General features: G+C 36.1%; 1 protein-coding gene across 1 annotated transcript; it reads right to left on the bottom strand.

The window, feature by feature from the left end:
* Positions 1–4223: 4223 nt before the first annotated feature.
* CRIPTO (cripto, EGF-CFC family member) lies at positions 4224–8855 on the bottom strand (the record flags this gene model as incomplete). The annotated part of the gene is made up of 4 exons (XM_081316631.1): positions 4224–4357; positions 7049–7155; positions 7242–7356; positions 8783–8855. 4 exons carry the CDS (start codon positions 8853–8855, stop codon positions 4224–4226), a joined length of 429 nt encoding a protein of 142 aa, XP_081172757.1.
* Positions 8856–13737: the final 4882 nt, after the last annotated feature.

The following is a 13737-nucleotide window of genomic DNA, read 5'->3' as shown; positions in this document are numbered from 1 at the left end:
AAAAATAAATGCACAGTCATCATGTCAAAAAAACTAAATAAATCATTGCACAGCCATTGGAATCCTGAGAAAAAGCTTCAAGATGAGGAAAGAACAAATTTAATTGACTCAAAATGTAATTTCTGTCCTCTCCTGTAAATACCAGCCATGCATTCATAACCCCGGAATATAAATTCCTCAATAGAGGCCTGAATAATTAGGCCCCTGCTGGGGGCATTGGAGTCAACATGTCTGCTTCTCTGTAAACAGTAACACAGGGTGGAGAATTGGGGGTGGGGGGGGAAGACTTGTTTCTACAAAATTGGTAGTCGAATCTGGCAAATTTCTTGAGGGAAGATTGTATCAATAGGTCTGGCTGCTACTCCCAGAGAGAGAAAAAAGATCCTATCATGAAACAAATCTCAAATAAGAAATTCAATGATTGATCAACTACAGATAGGTGGTTTTTGGGAGTGGGGGGGGAGTTCAAACTATAGCAGGGTTTGGGCAAAATATTTTGTGCATTGCATTGACCTGTGTCTCTGCCCATCCATTTTAGAAAGAGAACTGAGACAATTAGAAAAAAGGTCAGGATTTTTTTCAAATCACTGTTAAATAAGGGCTTTGATTTCCATTATATGCAGACCCAAAGATGCTTTTTCATGGGGCAACTGGACTTTCTTGTCCAAGAAAGTCCAGTTGCCTCATGAAAAAGCATCTTTGGGATAACTATGACCTGGATGACTGAGAATCTCCATAGACATTATATACAACAGAACTCACTTTGACTTTTTTCTACTTTGGGAATGGTCCATTTATAGTGGTAAACACTGAATTTCACAAAGTGATGCTAACAGGATCACTCAAGTACACAACAGAAACACCAAAACTAAAAGTTGGCTGCCCAAAGGCTGCATCATTTCATGGCAGAGGAAGAGAGAGGGAATAAGGATATAAATCAAATGAACCCTAAAGAATAAGAGAATATTAAAAAGGAATAATTACAATTTATCAGTAATCTTTATATTACTGGTTTGAACTAATAACAGATTTATTAGACCAATAAAGATCTGATAGTTTGAATTTATACAGAATAATCATACTGTAATCTTTATAAGTAAGGAACTTGAGGGCAGTCTTTATTTAGCTATGTTTCTCTTCATTATCATTCATTTTACCCATGCTCTAGAGCAGTATTTCTCAAGCTCAGCAACTTTAGATGTGGGGACTTCAGCTCCCAGAATTTCCTCTCAACTCCCAGAATGGGGAACTCTGGGAGAGAAAATCTACACAACTTAAAGCTACTGAGGCAGAGAAACACTGTGGAGCTATGGTGGACCAGCTAAAGGCTGACCTTTCTCTTACCAGTCATGACTAACCAGATGTTTGTTAAAGGACATGAATACATCAGTACTTCCTGTTTATATTTAGAGGAAATTAGAATCACTTAGGAAAGATTAGAATCATTTAGGAGTAGAAATTTAATGAATAAAATAAAATTCAGAGTATGTTGCTTTGGATCTGGTGAAACTATTGCTGTTTTTGCAAAACAAAAAAACCCATTCATTTTATCTGAATGCACTGTTGGAAAGTAGATAAAGAATAAGCAGAAATCAATCACCATCACAGGGACATTTTCCTGTTGTTTTTAAGCTCAGCCATTCCTCATTTTCTCAGTAAGAAACAAGGAAACAAAACCGTGCTTGGTCTATATGCATTTGTTATATATATCAGCTACATTTTAAGACACGTTTTAGGTGGCAACAAAGTCTGAGTGAATGGTATTGCTTTGCCACAGTTATTTACCAGCAAACCTTTGTACATTTGTAATGTACATATGCCTTTTATGAAACAGACCAAGATACATGTTCAGGAGCAGACAAAATTGTTTTTAAAATTCAGTACACTGAATCATTTCATCTATGCATTTCAGTATCAAAACTGTTGAACACCCTGGCAGCTAACTATACAGTTCTTGATCTCGTGTATCATTGTCCTGCTGTTGAAGTAATTTCTCATCTAAGCATTATCTCACACGCAATAAAAATCACTCAGATTTCCAGGCAGATGCATTCTGTATGACTGTATCCATGTAAGAAGTTTTGTAAAAATCTTTCTGAGAAATCAGTGTTCCTTTTTTAAAAACTCAATTTATCCCCTCCCTGTAACTTAGTCTTCTACTTTTTAAATCAAATACAGGCTTTTTGGGGTCTTTGATGAGGTGTTTAAAAGAACTGAACTTGGTTACTTCAGTCATGTAGGCTAGTTCAATACACACACTACTTGGTTGAACATTCCACTGGCCTATTCATGTTTATCCAAATGCACAAAAGTGACTGCAAGTTTGATGGATACAGTTGCAAAAAAAAAAATCTTTTGGGGTGGCTGGTATACAGTGTAAAGTTCCAGGAAGAATCAGATGCATATAAGAAACATTACAGCTAGGGCCATGGAAACAAAGCAAGTATAATATAGTTCCAAGTTTTCAAGTTGGAGGCCTTATATTTTAAAAAGACATGCTTGAGGAACTGTGACATTAATCTGTTAACTTTTGACATTTCTCATTATGTAATAAAGGCTGAGACTATATTGAATGGAACCATATATTGAATAACTATCAAATTTACACGAAAGATTTCTGACAAATGAAGAAAGCAATGCAGTCAACTGGCTTGTTACATGCAATTTTCATATTTTCACCACCCAATTCTGTTAGCACCTCTCCTGTGCTGGCAACATGTGACCTCTGGCACCCTCAAATCAATTAGTTAGATTTTTTTTTACAGGTGGGACACTGTCACTTTTTTTTTACACCATTAGAAAATATATTTGTTAAGGCCTTATTTTTGCAGGCCTCTACAGACCAGCCTTGCAAGAGGCAGTTAAAGCTCTAATGAAGTTATTCAGGCTTCATGGTCCTCTGGATTACATTTAGGATGTAGACAAGAAAACCAAATGCAGTCAAACATGTTGTGTGAACATGACCATCCATATGGTGATTTGGAATAGAATGGATTGAAACAAACTTCCAGGATATGAGATTTTACCTCAGCTAGTCAAAACTGAAACATTTGCATTTTATGAATTCTGATGTAAACCTAACAGATCACAACACATGAATCTTGATTTACAAGTCTTTATATTTGCCAAATATACAATTTCTTGACTCCAAAGTTGCATTAAAATACATTTAATTTAAAATTCATGCTTCGAGAAAACAATTAGAAATGTGTAATTTATATTAATATAAATGTTGAAATTATATTAAATAAATTCTGTCTTTATTTTACAGATTAAAGCAGAGAACAGATCTAATGTATCAATGAACACATATAAAAGTTACCTGAATCAGAAACAGACCAGTTTGCACATTCCTAACAATGTAATAGAGATGCATTGTAACTGATAGAATCGGCTTCTAGTAAGAAACATTATGAAGTCGAACAAGATGAACCTCTAATAAATTGTTGTCAGTGCATTTACAGCTTGAATATACATTCATAAAGAGAGCAAGACAGACACTATTTGAAAATATTTTAATGTCATAGAATACCTAAGTTTTCTTCCACTGGAAGAGTCAATACTGCAACAGATAAACATTTTATACTGCTTAAATCTGATTCAAAGAGAAGTAGTATATGTGCAACTTCAAACTTGTTTTGATTAACAATAGCTTAACCTTTGGTTTAATGTGGAGCTAACATGTGAAACATCACTGGTGTTTTTAGTTAATAACAGGATGGGAGAATACTAGGAAATCCTCAGGAGGTAGGAAGGCTAAAATGGGAGATGGGGGGGGATACCAAGGGGGCAATCAGAAATTATTTTCATATTGCCACAAAAAAAGTATATTTCTCAGGTCACTAAGAACTGAGCTCACTTAAATATTTTGATTTTACTTCAGTGTGGTGCTCTTGTAATCTTTTGGACCACAACTTCTAATATGGGAGCTGAAATTCAACTATATGAGAGGCAGCAGATATGGGAAGGTTGAATTAGGTCTTATACAAATCCTTAATAGCAAACCAACTGCATCTTTTCTTCTTGATATTATATAGTAAACACTATTGGAACGAGGCAATTAAGGGTGATTTCACCATAGAAATGTAACTGGAATTTATGAAAAGTAAATATCTTAAAGCATTCCTGTTAAACAGGTAAATAAATAGTAGAAATGCAGAGTATTTGTTTCTAGCACTCTGCAGATCCATCTGCAGGATTTCCAGTCCAAATAAGTGACAGCTTCAAAGCTGATAGAAAAGTTTTGTGCAGAACCAAGTGAAAAAGTAGCCTAGTAGGAGAATAAGAAAGCATATTGTTTGCTGTAATCTTGGACAATTTGAAGATAAATAGATGAATTCCTCTTCTTTATTTAAAGCTGAGGGGAAAAAAGGGAGGGGGAAGGGTTAGTTAAGGAAATCTGCATACAAATTCTTTCAACAATACTTAGTAATTTCCTCCAAGCTCCTCTGGAAGTACTTAAGTAAAATACTAAATGAAACAGTGTAGAAGTCAATGGCTGATGAATTCTCAGAGGAGAGGTGCAAATGGGATCCATTCGGGGCCTTTGAAATCAATTAAAGGTAACTTATCAGCATTAATCACATCACAATCAAAAGTAAATACAAATCACTAAGTTAAGAAGCATTGCTAATAAAATGGATTGTACTTCTTGGCCCTTCTATCCCAGGTAAGGAAAACAGAAAACAAAATGAGATTAACACTTATAACTTAAACATGTTGACAAGATTCCATCGAATATTGGACTGGAACTCATCAGCAATCATACACATTCCTAACACGATTACTAGGGGTAAGATTTAGGTTAAGAAAAGTGGTGCTAGACAAATTGGCTTACAAAATTTTACATTATGATAGTATTTTTATCAAGTTAGAAAGTTGGTTCTAGTCCTGTTTTAAGGCATGAAGCTAACTGGATGACCTTGGGCCAATCTCTTTTTCTCTTTCTCTCTCCCTAATAACTGAATTGACCATATGACTGCTAATACAAAATTAAATGATCCCATTTATGAGTGCACTGATGTTATCTAGTTAGGGTAATGAAATGTGTGCAAGAAAACAGCCACGCTCTCAGTGAATGCTTTTAGAATGAACAATTGGAATGAAAATCTAGAAACATATCTCTGTCACATCAATCATGTAGAGAAAACTATTCTTAAGAGGTTTTTTTTGCAGAATGACAGCCTCATGTAATGGTTAAAGCACTAGGTTAGAAATAGGGAGACCAGATTCCAGTCTCACTTTAGACATGGAATCACCTAAATGACCTTGAGCCAGTCACTGCCTCAGCATAGGAAGCAGGTAATGGCAAACCACTTCTGGAATCTTGCCAAGAAAGCTGCAGGGATTTTTCCAGGAAGACACCAAAACTGACAACAACAATAATAATATTATAATAAAGTTGCAAGGTACCTTGGAGGTCATCTAGTCCAACCCCCTGCTCAGGCAGATAACCCTATACCATTTCAGACAAATGGCTGTCCAGACTCTTCTTAAAAACTTCCAGTGTTGGAGCATTCACTGCTTCTGGAGGCAGGTTGTTCCACTGGTTAATTGTTCTAACTGTCAGGATGTTTCTCCTTAGTTCTAGATTGCTTCTCTCCTTGATTAGTTTCCATCTGTTGCTTCCTTGTCCTGCCTTCAGGCGCTTTGGAGAATAGCTTGACTCCCTCTTCTTTGTGGCAGCCCCTGAGATATTGGAACACTGCTATCATGACCTCCCTCGTCCTTCTCTTCATTAAACTAGACCAGGGATAGGCAACCTCAGCTCTTTTATGACTCATGGACTTCAACTGGGACTTGAAGTCCATGAGTCATAAAAGAGCCGAGGTTGCCTAGCCCTGAACTAGACATACCCAATTCCAGCAACCGTTCCTTATGTTTTAGCCTCCAGGCCCCTAATCATCTTTGTTGCTCTTCTCTGTACTTTTCTCAACATCTTTTTTACATCATGGTAACCAAACCTGGATGTAGTATTCCAAGTGTGGCCTTACCAAGGCATTGTAAAGTGGTATTAGTACATCCCTCTTGGGGAGGGGTACATGAGGGTACTCCCCCCCATCAAAAAAGGGCCTTTTTGCACTCTTCCCCTGCCTCCACCCAGGTTTGGGAATGCAGAGTAAAAAATGCACTTTTTCCATATAAATAGAAGGTAGATATGAGTAGAGTTAGTTTCTTTTCAAACCTAATTGTCCAATATATAGTGAAGATAATAAGGTATTTGAATGTAGGAGATATAGCTACCTTTATAAAACAATGAGTACTCAAGGCCTGAAGGGATCATTATGATAATCTAATCTGAATTACATGTTTCATGTCATAATTCTCTCCCATAATCTGTTTCCTTAACTGCTTTCTACATTTTGAAAATAGGAATCAAAGGAAAAGTATGCAGACAAGAAACCTTGGTTTGCTTCTCTCAAGTATCACGTAAAGCAGGTGGTGGCTTCAGTCCATTGAGAAGAGTGGCTCTAAAAATTCAATCCTAGACCACCAACTATGAGTCAGAGTCTACACAACATCTGAGAAGGCCCTTTCTTGCCTAAACCTGATCTGGAAGGCCTGGCTACCCTAAATTGTTTGGGGGCTATTAATTTTATTTTAATTTGTACATTGCACTGTTTTAATTTGCCCTGTAAACCGCCCTGAGTCCTTCGGGAAAAGGGCGGTATATAAATCGAAACAAACAAACAAATAAATATAGACAAATGCTGTGAAAAAGTTTTCATATAAAGTGGATATAGTACAAAGCAGTACCTCAACAAGCTCTCAGAATTCCTATTTGGATTTTAACTCAGTGAAACAAATTCAGCAACTCAGAGTAGCCCATAACAATTCATGTAATGCTTCTCCTTTATTCTTTTGGGATGAAAAGTACAAAACTATCGGCATCTTAAAGGCTGTCAATTAAATAACCTAAACTTCACTGCAAAATAATTTATGTCTTATATATGTGTTCATGTTTCACATATAGGACTCTTGATTTCTTTTTTTTCTTTTTGCACAAACTACAGGCATATTCCCCCCCCCCAGTGATGTATCTTCTTACCACAGTTTTGTCTTTGTTCAGATAAACATTGAAGAACACCATAACCACATCGACACAGCTGGCAACCTTTCCATATCCATTCTCCATGCATGAATGGGCCACAGTTGCTGCCAATGACAAATCAGAAGATGCAACATTATTTCCAAGTTTCATTGACAAGCCACAATCACCCCACAATATATACCTTCTTTACCTTTTCCGTTCATCATGCTCACAGTGTCTGCCAACAAAGTATTGGGGGCATGCACAGAAACTGCCCAGGATGCAAGTTCCTCCATTTTTACAACAGTGCCGGTTAAGGGTTCGACCTGAAAATGAATAGCCCATAGTTGACAAAAAAAGACTTATTTGAACCTTCTTTTTCACTTGCTTTTGCCAAGTCTTCCTAGCTGCCAAAGGCCTGGTTCTATTGGCCTTAAGGGCACAATAAAATTAGTTGCCTGTTAAGACTGTTTGTTCAGCTAAGCCCAGATTGTTTAGATAAGGATTAAAAGCAAACTGCTAGAGATTACTGCATGGCCAAACATCAGCCCATGACTTGTTCTACTGCAGAAGCTTGCATGTCAAACTGCAGATTTCACTCCAGCAGAAGGTAATCGTACTCTCTTTTGAAAATAGTATTGATATTTACCCAAAGAAAGAAAATAAACATCATTATCTTTTGCCAAATGTACATGGATTTATCATCTTATTTTAGCTAAACTATGCCTTCAAGTCATATACACATCCATATACAGTACATGTTTTAACTATAATAAAAGCATTATCCTGAAATCTACCTATCTCCTAATTTGCTTGGCAGAAAGAGTTATTGCAAATGGAACTGTAGAACTGATGAGTATTTTTTTAAGGTCAGTCCTGGGTACATGGAGATCATTTCCCAGAAGTAAGCAATTGGGTCTTACTTTTTCTCACAGCTTATTACAGAAATGTGCCAGAAATGTACAATAATTTGTCACCTCCATTAGAATTTCCAAGTGAAGAAACATAATAATTATAATCCTAAACATCTAAAAGTCTTAGGGTATCTAAACATATAGAGGGTTAACTGTCTACAGAGAAGCTTCTGGGTATTTATTTTAAAAAATACATCACTGGCTTAGTAGAATATAATTTAGTGTATAAAGATTGCAATTTATAGCACAAGCCTTAGTAATATTATTTACAAAGGGTTCATAACATTGTTGCCAGCTCCCCCAATGACAGGCTACATAGGATTTTGCAACTGAACTCTGCAGAAATTCTACTAATGAAAGACAATGCAGAATACTATTTTGTTGGGAGCAGGGCAATACATAAATTATTATTTTTTTTAAAAAAAATATCTCAATCTGCCTTGCCTATGTCCAGGACAAATAAGAAGTTATTTTGGGGAAACAAATTTTCCAGTGGACATTTGTGCATGTGTATTTATTGCATTTTTATTGTAAAACATATTTTATCTTTACCACATTCCTTGGAGGTGGGCAAAAGTAAAACTGGATGCTTGTTCTAAAGACCTTATGGCTGTACCATGCCTAGAGTTAAAAGTTGTACAAAATGACTGTGGATAGGATTGGCTAATAAATTTCATGGCAGAGCAAGGATTTGAACACAGGCCTCTCTTTGCTAAGTTCCTGTTAATACTATGTCAGCTGACTAGTGTTACAGCCACTAGATTGAAGAAATCTGTTGCTATAATAAATTCAGATATCAAGATTGAGGAAGCATGTAAGCATAAAGAAAATAACTTACTCTTTGTTAGCCCAGTGAAAGGTACAACTGGTCTCAAGTTGATCTGCTTTTTATACTCAGAGCTCTGATTCATAACACTGAAGACTTTTAATGTGGTGTCTCCTCGCTCTTTTGCACTGTGCTTTTGAATAGTGACATCCACATTTGCTTCAGGGTCATGGGTGTCTTCTTTTCTAAGGCCTGGTGGGATGCAAAGAAAGAAGAACATAAGAGAGTGCACTATTTTACAGAAGGCAAAATTGCAACCAAATTATGGGAAAATTCCTTACCTTCTCCAAAATTAATATTCTGCAAAACCAGAGTTATTGTTAAAATAAACCTGGAGAGGCAAAGTATGCACAGACATTAGTCCAGTATGAAAAAAATTGGTGTGAGAAAAGAGCATTCTAGACCACCACCCCAAAATACTACTATAGAATTCACTGCGTTTTACTACTGGATTTAGGAGGGCAAACTTAAATCACAGACAAAGAAGTGAGCAATTTAATGCTAAACATGCTTAGGCAAAGTAAAGTGAAGTTAAATTGAATTGTGTGAGACTTCTTTCTAAGAGCAACACAATCTTAGGGTATAGATAAGCCACTACAGCATGAAACATTACAGTATAAGTACCGTAGTTATAAGATCCCAGCTAAATAGTCTTATTCTTTTCTTTGTTACTGAGATAATTGCTTCAAAATCACATTTACACCCCTATTACCAAAGCTAATCACTGTATTATAAAAAGACAATAGTTCTGGAAATTATATTTTACTCTCACTAGAGCCAAAATGTTCAATATGTTATATCTCTTGCTTCTACATGGATTACAATTTTACCTTTTTGTATATAAAGAATAGAAGATGCATGACTGAATACAACTTGATTATAGGGATAAAAATGTAAAGTTACCTGGTATTTTGCCTCCAATACATTTTCTTAAGATGTTTTTCTCTTTCAAGGCCACTTCAGTTCTAATGCTGTTTCCAAATAAGTGTGGTCCAGATTCCTCACCCAAAACAGGAGCAGCTGTTTCACGTGATTAGGTGGACTAATAAAAGAAGAACCTTTTCCAGCTATTTCTCATTTCTTCCAGGGGCACGTATTCCTTCTAGAAGCTCTTCTGTGGTTAGATTTCCAGAGAGGTATAATCCATTCTAAAGTGGGTTAGCTCCTAACCCTCCCCTCCATAAACACATCTTGTTGGGGGAGGAGCAATCTTTCACATACACAGCAGGAGGTAAAGCTTCTCCTTCACAAGGAGTCTTCTAGCATTGGTCTTCAACTAGTACCGTAGGTTGGTGTTGATAAATTGCCCTATTTTACAGTTGGAAAGAAGAATGGGCCACTAGCTGTGCCAATAATATTTCTTTCTTGCTTGCATTGAGTTTTAAAGAGAGGGAGATGATGGTCAAGTATGAAGGAGGACAAGGGGATTCTGCACTTTTAAATTGTGGAATATTCAACAGGTAAAGTGAAGCTTACCATGCAACGGAGAGGAAATTGTCCTTTTCTATGTCCTTGTAAAAGACTCTTTGCAACTGGTTGTCATAGAGGTTCAGAAAGTTATTCCAGAAATTTATTCCAGATATGATAATAAAATATGGCCTTCCTTTGGTCATGAATGAAAAAGACCACATGCTTTTCACCAAAGAAAAGGATGGCTCAAAACTTGATTATTTAGCCATCCTTTTTTTAAAAAAAAAAATAAGTATGAAGTGTTTCGAAAGTGCTTGTGGCTTGTATTTTTTAAAAAAAGTTGCATAAAATACAATTATGCACCCATACCTTTTCTGCGCTTAAGGAAAACACAGCAGAAATTGAACTGATCCTGCTCTATAGTAGAAAAATGGACACGAAATTTACTGTCTGCCTCTTTTGTTTCTATTTCAAATCACTGAGCCTTCTGACATCTTGAGATTTCCCTTGGACCATGCCAGAATAAGGGAGAAACAGCTAAAGAAGACTTAAGATATGCAGAGAATGAGGGGTTAGCATTGGAGAGACTGAAGTTCAAGTTGTCCCTCAGCTATGGAAGCTCACATGGATGCCTTTGAGCCAACCACTCAAGAACTACCTTGTAGGTTTCCCATATAAACTATCTTGAACTCCTAGGGAAAGTGTAGGGTCAAAATTTAACCCATGTGGTAGAAAAACAGCAGAGTGTGTTTGTGCTGTGTATAGCTACAGGCATGGAAATGTTCAAAGACTTTATTCCACTTGTGATTGAAAAAGCAAGCTGCCGTTTAAGAAACAGATACAGACTTTGTTCAACTTCTGTATTTTAGTAGCTTTAAAATTCATGTATCCTCAGTTTAACTTGGGGAAAATTGGGAATGAGAATTTGGGCATCTTTTCAATAGGAACACCTTTCCCATAGTGGAGTCCTGTCTGATGAATTACACTTGATGCATCTACAGGTAGTCCTTGACTTACAACAATTCATTTATTGACCGTTCAATGTTACAATGGCACTGAAAAAAGGGACCTATGACCATTTTTCACACTTATGACTGTCGCAGCATCCCTACGGTCTCATGATCTGAACTAGGAGGTTTAGCAACTGGCTCATTTATGACGGTTGCAGTGACCCAGGGTCACGTGATCCCTTTTTGTGAGTTTCTGACAAAGTCCATGGAGAAGCCAGATTCACTTGACAACTGTGTTACTAACTTAAAAACTGCAGTGATTTACTTAACGACAGTGGCAAGAAAGATCATAAAATGGGACAAAATTTGCTTAAGAAATGTCTTGCTTAGCAACAGAAATTTTGGGCTCAATTGGTCGTAAATTGAGGGCTACCTATATACATGGCATAGCACTTCCCACAAATTCCTTAAATAGTCTTCATTTGAAAGATTCTATTCTGATTAGATCCCATAAGCAGCCCACATTTTTTTTAAAAAATAAATTTAATATACCACATCACCTCACAATCGAATGACTCCAGGCAGCTTAGAGTCCAACATTTAGAGTATAGCAATGATTTAGAGACAGAAAACATGGAATTGATTCACCCAGAGTGTACAGTTACATTCTTCCAAATCTCCTGTATTCAAAGAAAATAACCAAATATTCTGCATATCAACACAATTCAGATTGTAATACAACTACAAAAAGCAAAAACAAAAGGAATAAAAGGCATTGTTAAGGGGAAAAAAGCCTCTGCAAGCTACAAAAATATGCATTCCAACATAGCTAATATTTTAAATGCCTTAAAGGTAAAAAGCTACAGCCAGTTTGGGGGTGGAGGCAGTTATTTTTTGCTATACTTTACCATGTAATAGGTTTTTTTCCTGTATGAATGCAAATAGGATACTTAGGGAAAGATACAGAACTCATTAGTTCAGATATTTTACATTTGTTTCTGTGATTTAGTAAAACAATACAGGTAAATATTTGTTCAGTTCTTTAAGGATCTTTAAGGATTTAAAGGTTTTGGTTGCTCTGATAAGATAAGTTTAAATCTATTTTAGTTTATTTAATAAACCATTCTAGCCTCAGTTGTCTTTTCTCTGAAATAAAAATAAGATTGAATCACTTTATTTTGAATTTGTGAGAATTGGATAAGATAATTGGCACAATTTCATTTTAGAGAGCTAATCATGTAAGCCTTTTTCAACAAAACAATGAAATCTTGCAACAGTTTGAAGGTTAATGAATATGACATATATTCCCCTGGGTTCCCTCATTTTCCAGAAGAATTTTATGCTCAATTGGCAACTAAATATGCAGTAAGTGGAATAACAATCACAAGTGGGATCAGATGGTAATGGACTGCATAAAGTAGCCTATTGTATTAACATTTTGGAAATAATGACCATTTGAATGCCCGCATTTTCCTAGCTACATGCATCTGCCAGTTAATCAGCCAAATCATGAACTAATGAAATGGACTATAGTCTAGTGATTTCTGGACCACTCTGGTGTTACTGAAAGCTTGTGAGGAGCATCACATAAGCCAGATGATGGTAATTTGTTGTTATGATGTACAGTATTTGACAGTTCCTCAATTACAAGATCATAATATTACTTTACTTGTGAATTACACACCCATATATGCCTCTGGTGTGTTTACTTCATTGGGATCTTCAACGGGAACCTTGACACTTACTTTAAAAAACACAAAAACCAAGAATATTAAAATTACCAATATGTTTTTAAGTGAGAATTCTTGCAATATACATTTATGACCATTGGCTACATATACAGTATACATGACTAATAAAGGACTATTTTTTGTATGTTCTCGAGTCATGGATTGTGAATTTCACATGTCTTTGAAGGCCAAAAGGCAAGTATTTTTTATATTTGTTAGAAGTTTTATAAAAAAGGTAGTTTATGTAATTCTACTTGTAAGAAAGCCCTCTGAACCCAAGTGAACTTTGAGCTAACTATATATTACCTTAATAGCATTTTTCAAAGCACAAGAAGGCAAACCAAGAAACAATGGATGGAAACTAATCAGGGAGAAAAGCAACCTAGAACTAAGGAGGAACTTCCTAACAGTGAGAACAATTAACCAGTGGAACAGTTTGCCTTCAGAATTTGTGGGTGCTTCATCACTGGAGGCTTTTCAGAAGAGACTGGACAGTCACTTGTCTGAAAGTTAGAACAATTAACCAGTGGAACAACCTGCCTCCAGAAGTGGTGAATGCTCCAACACTGGAAGTTTTTAAGAACAGACTGGCCAGCCATTTGTCTAAAATGGTATAGGGTTTTCTGCCTGAGCAGGGGGTTGGACTAGGTGACCTCTAAGGTCCCTTCCAACTTTATTATTATTATTATTATTATTATTATTATTATTATTATTATTATTAATATTATTAATATTATTAATGGTATAGGTTCTCCTGCTTGAACAGGATGCTGGAATAGAAGACCATCCCTTCTAGCTCATGTTATACTGCATTCTATTTCGCAATATGCTTTCCTTATAATGTAGGGATGTAATACAGTAATAACAAAATCTTAAT

Source organism: Vipera berus (assembly GCF_964194415.1).
Source record: "Vipera berus genome assembly, chromosome: 2".
Classification (NCBI taxonomy): Eukaryota; Metazoa; Chordata; class Lepidosauria; order Squamata; family Viperidae; genus Vipera; species Vipera berus.
This window is presented reverse-complemented; position numbering and strand designations above follow the sequence as displayed.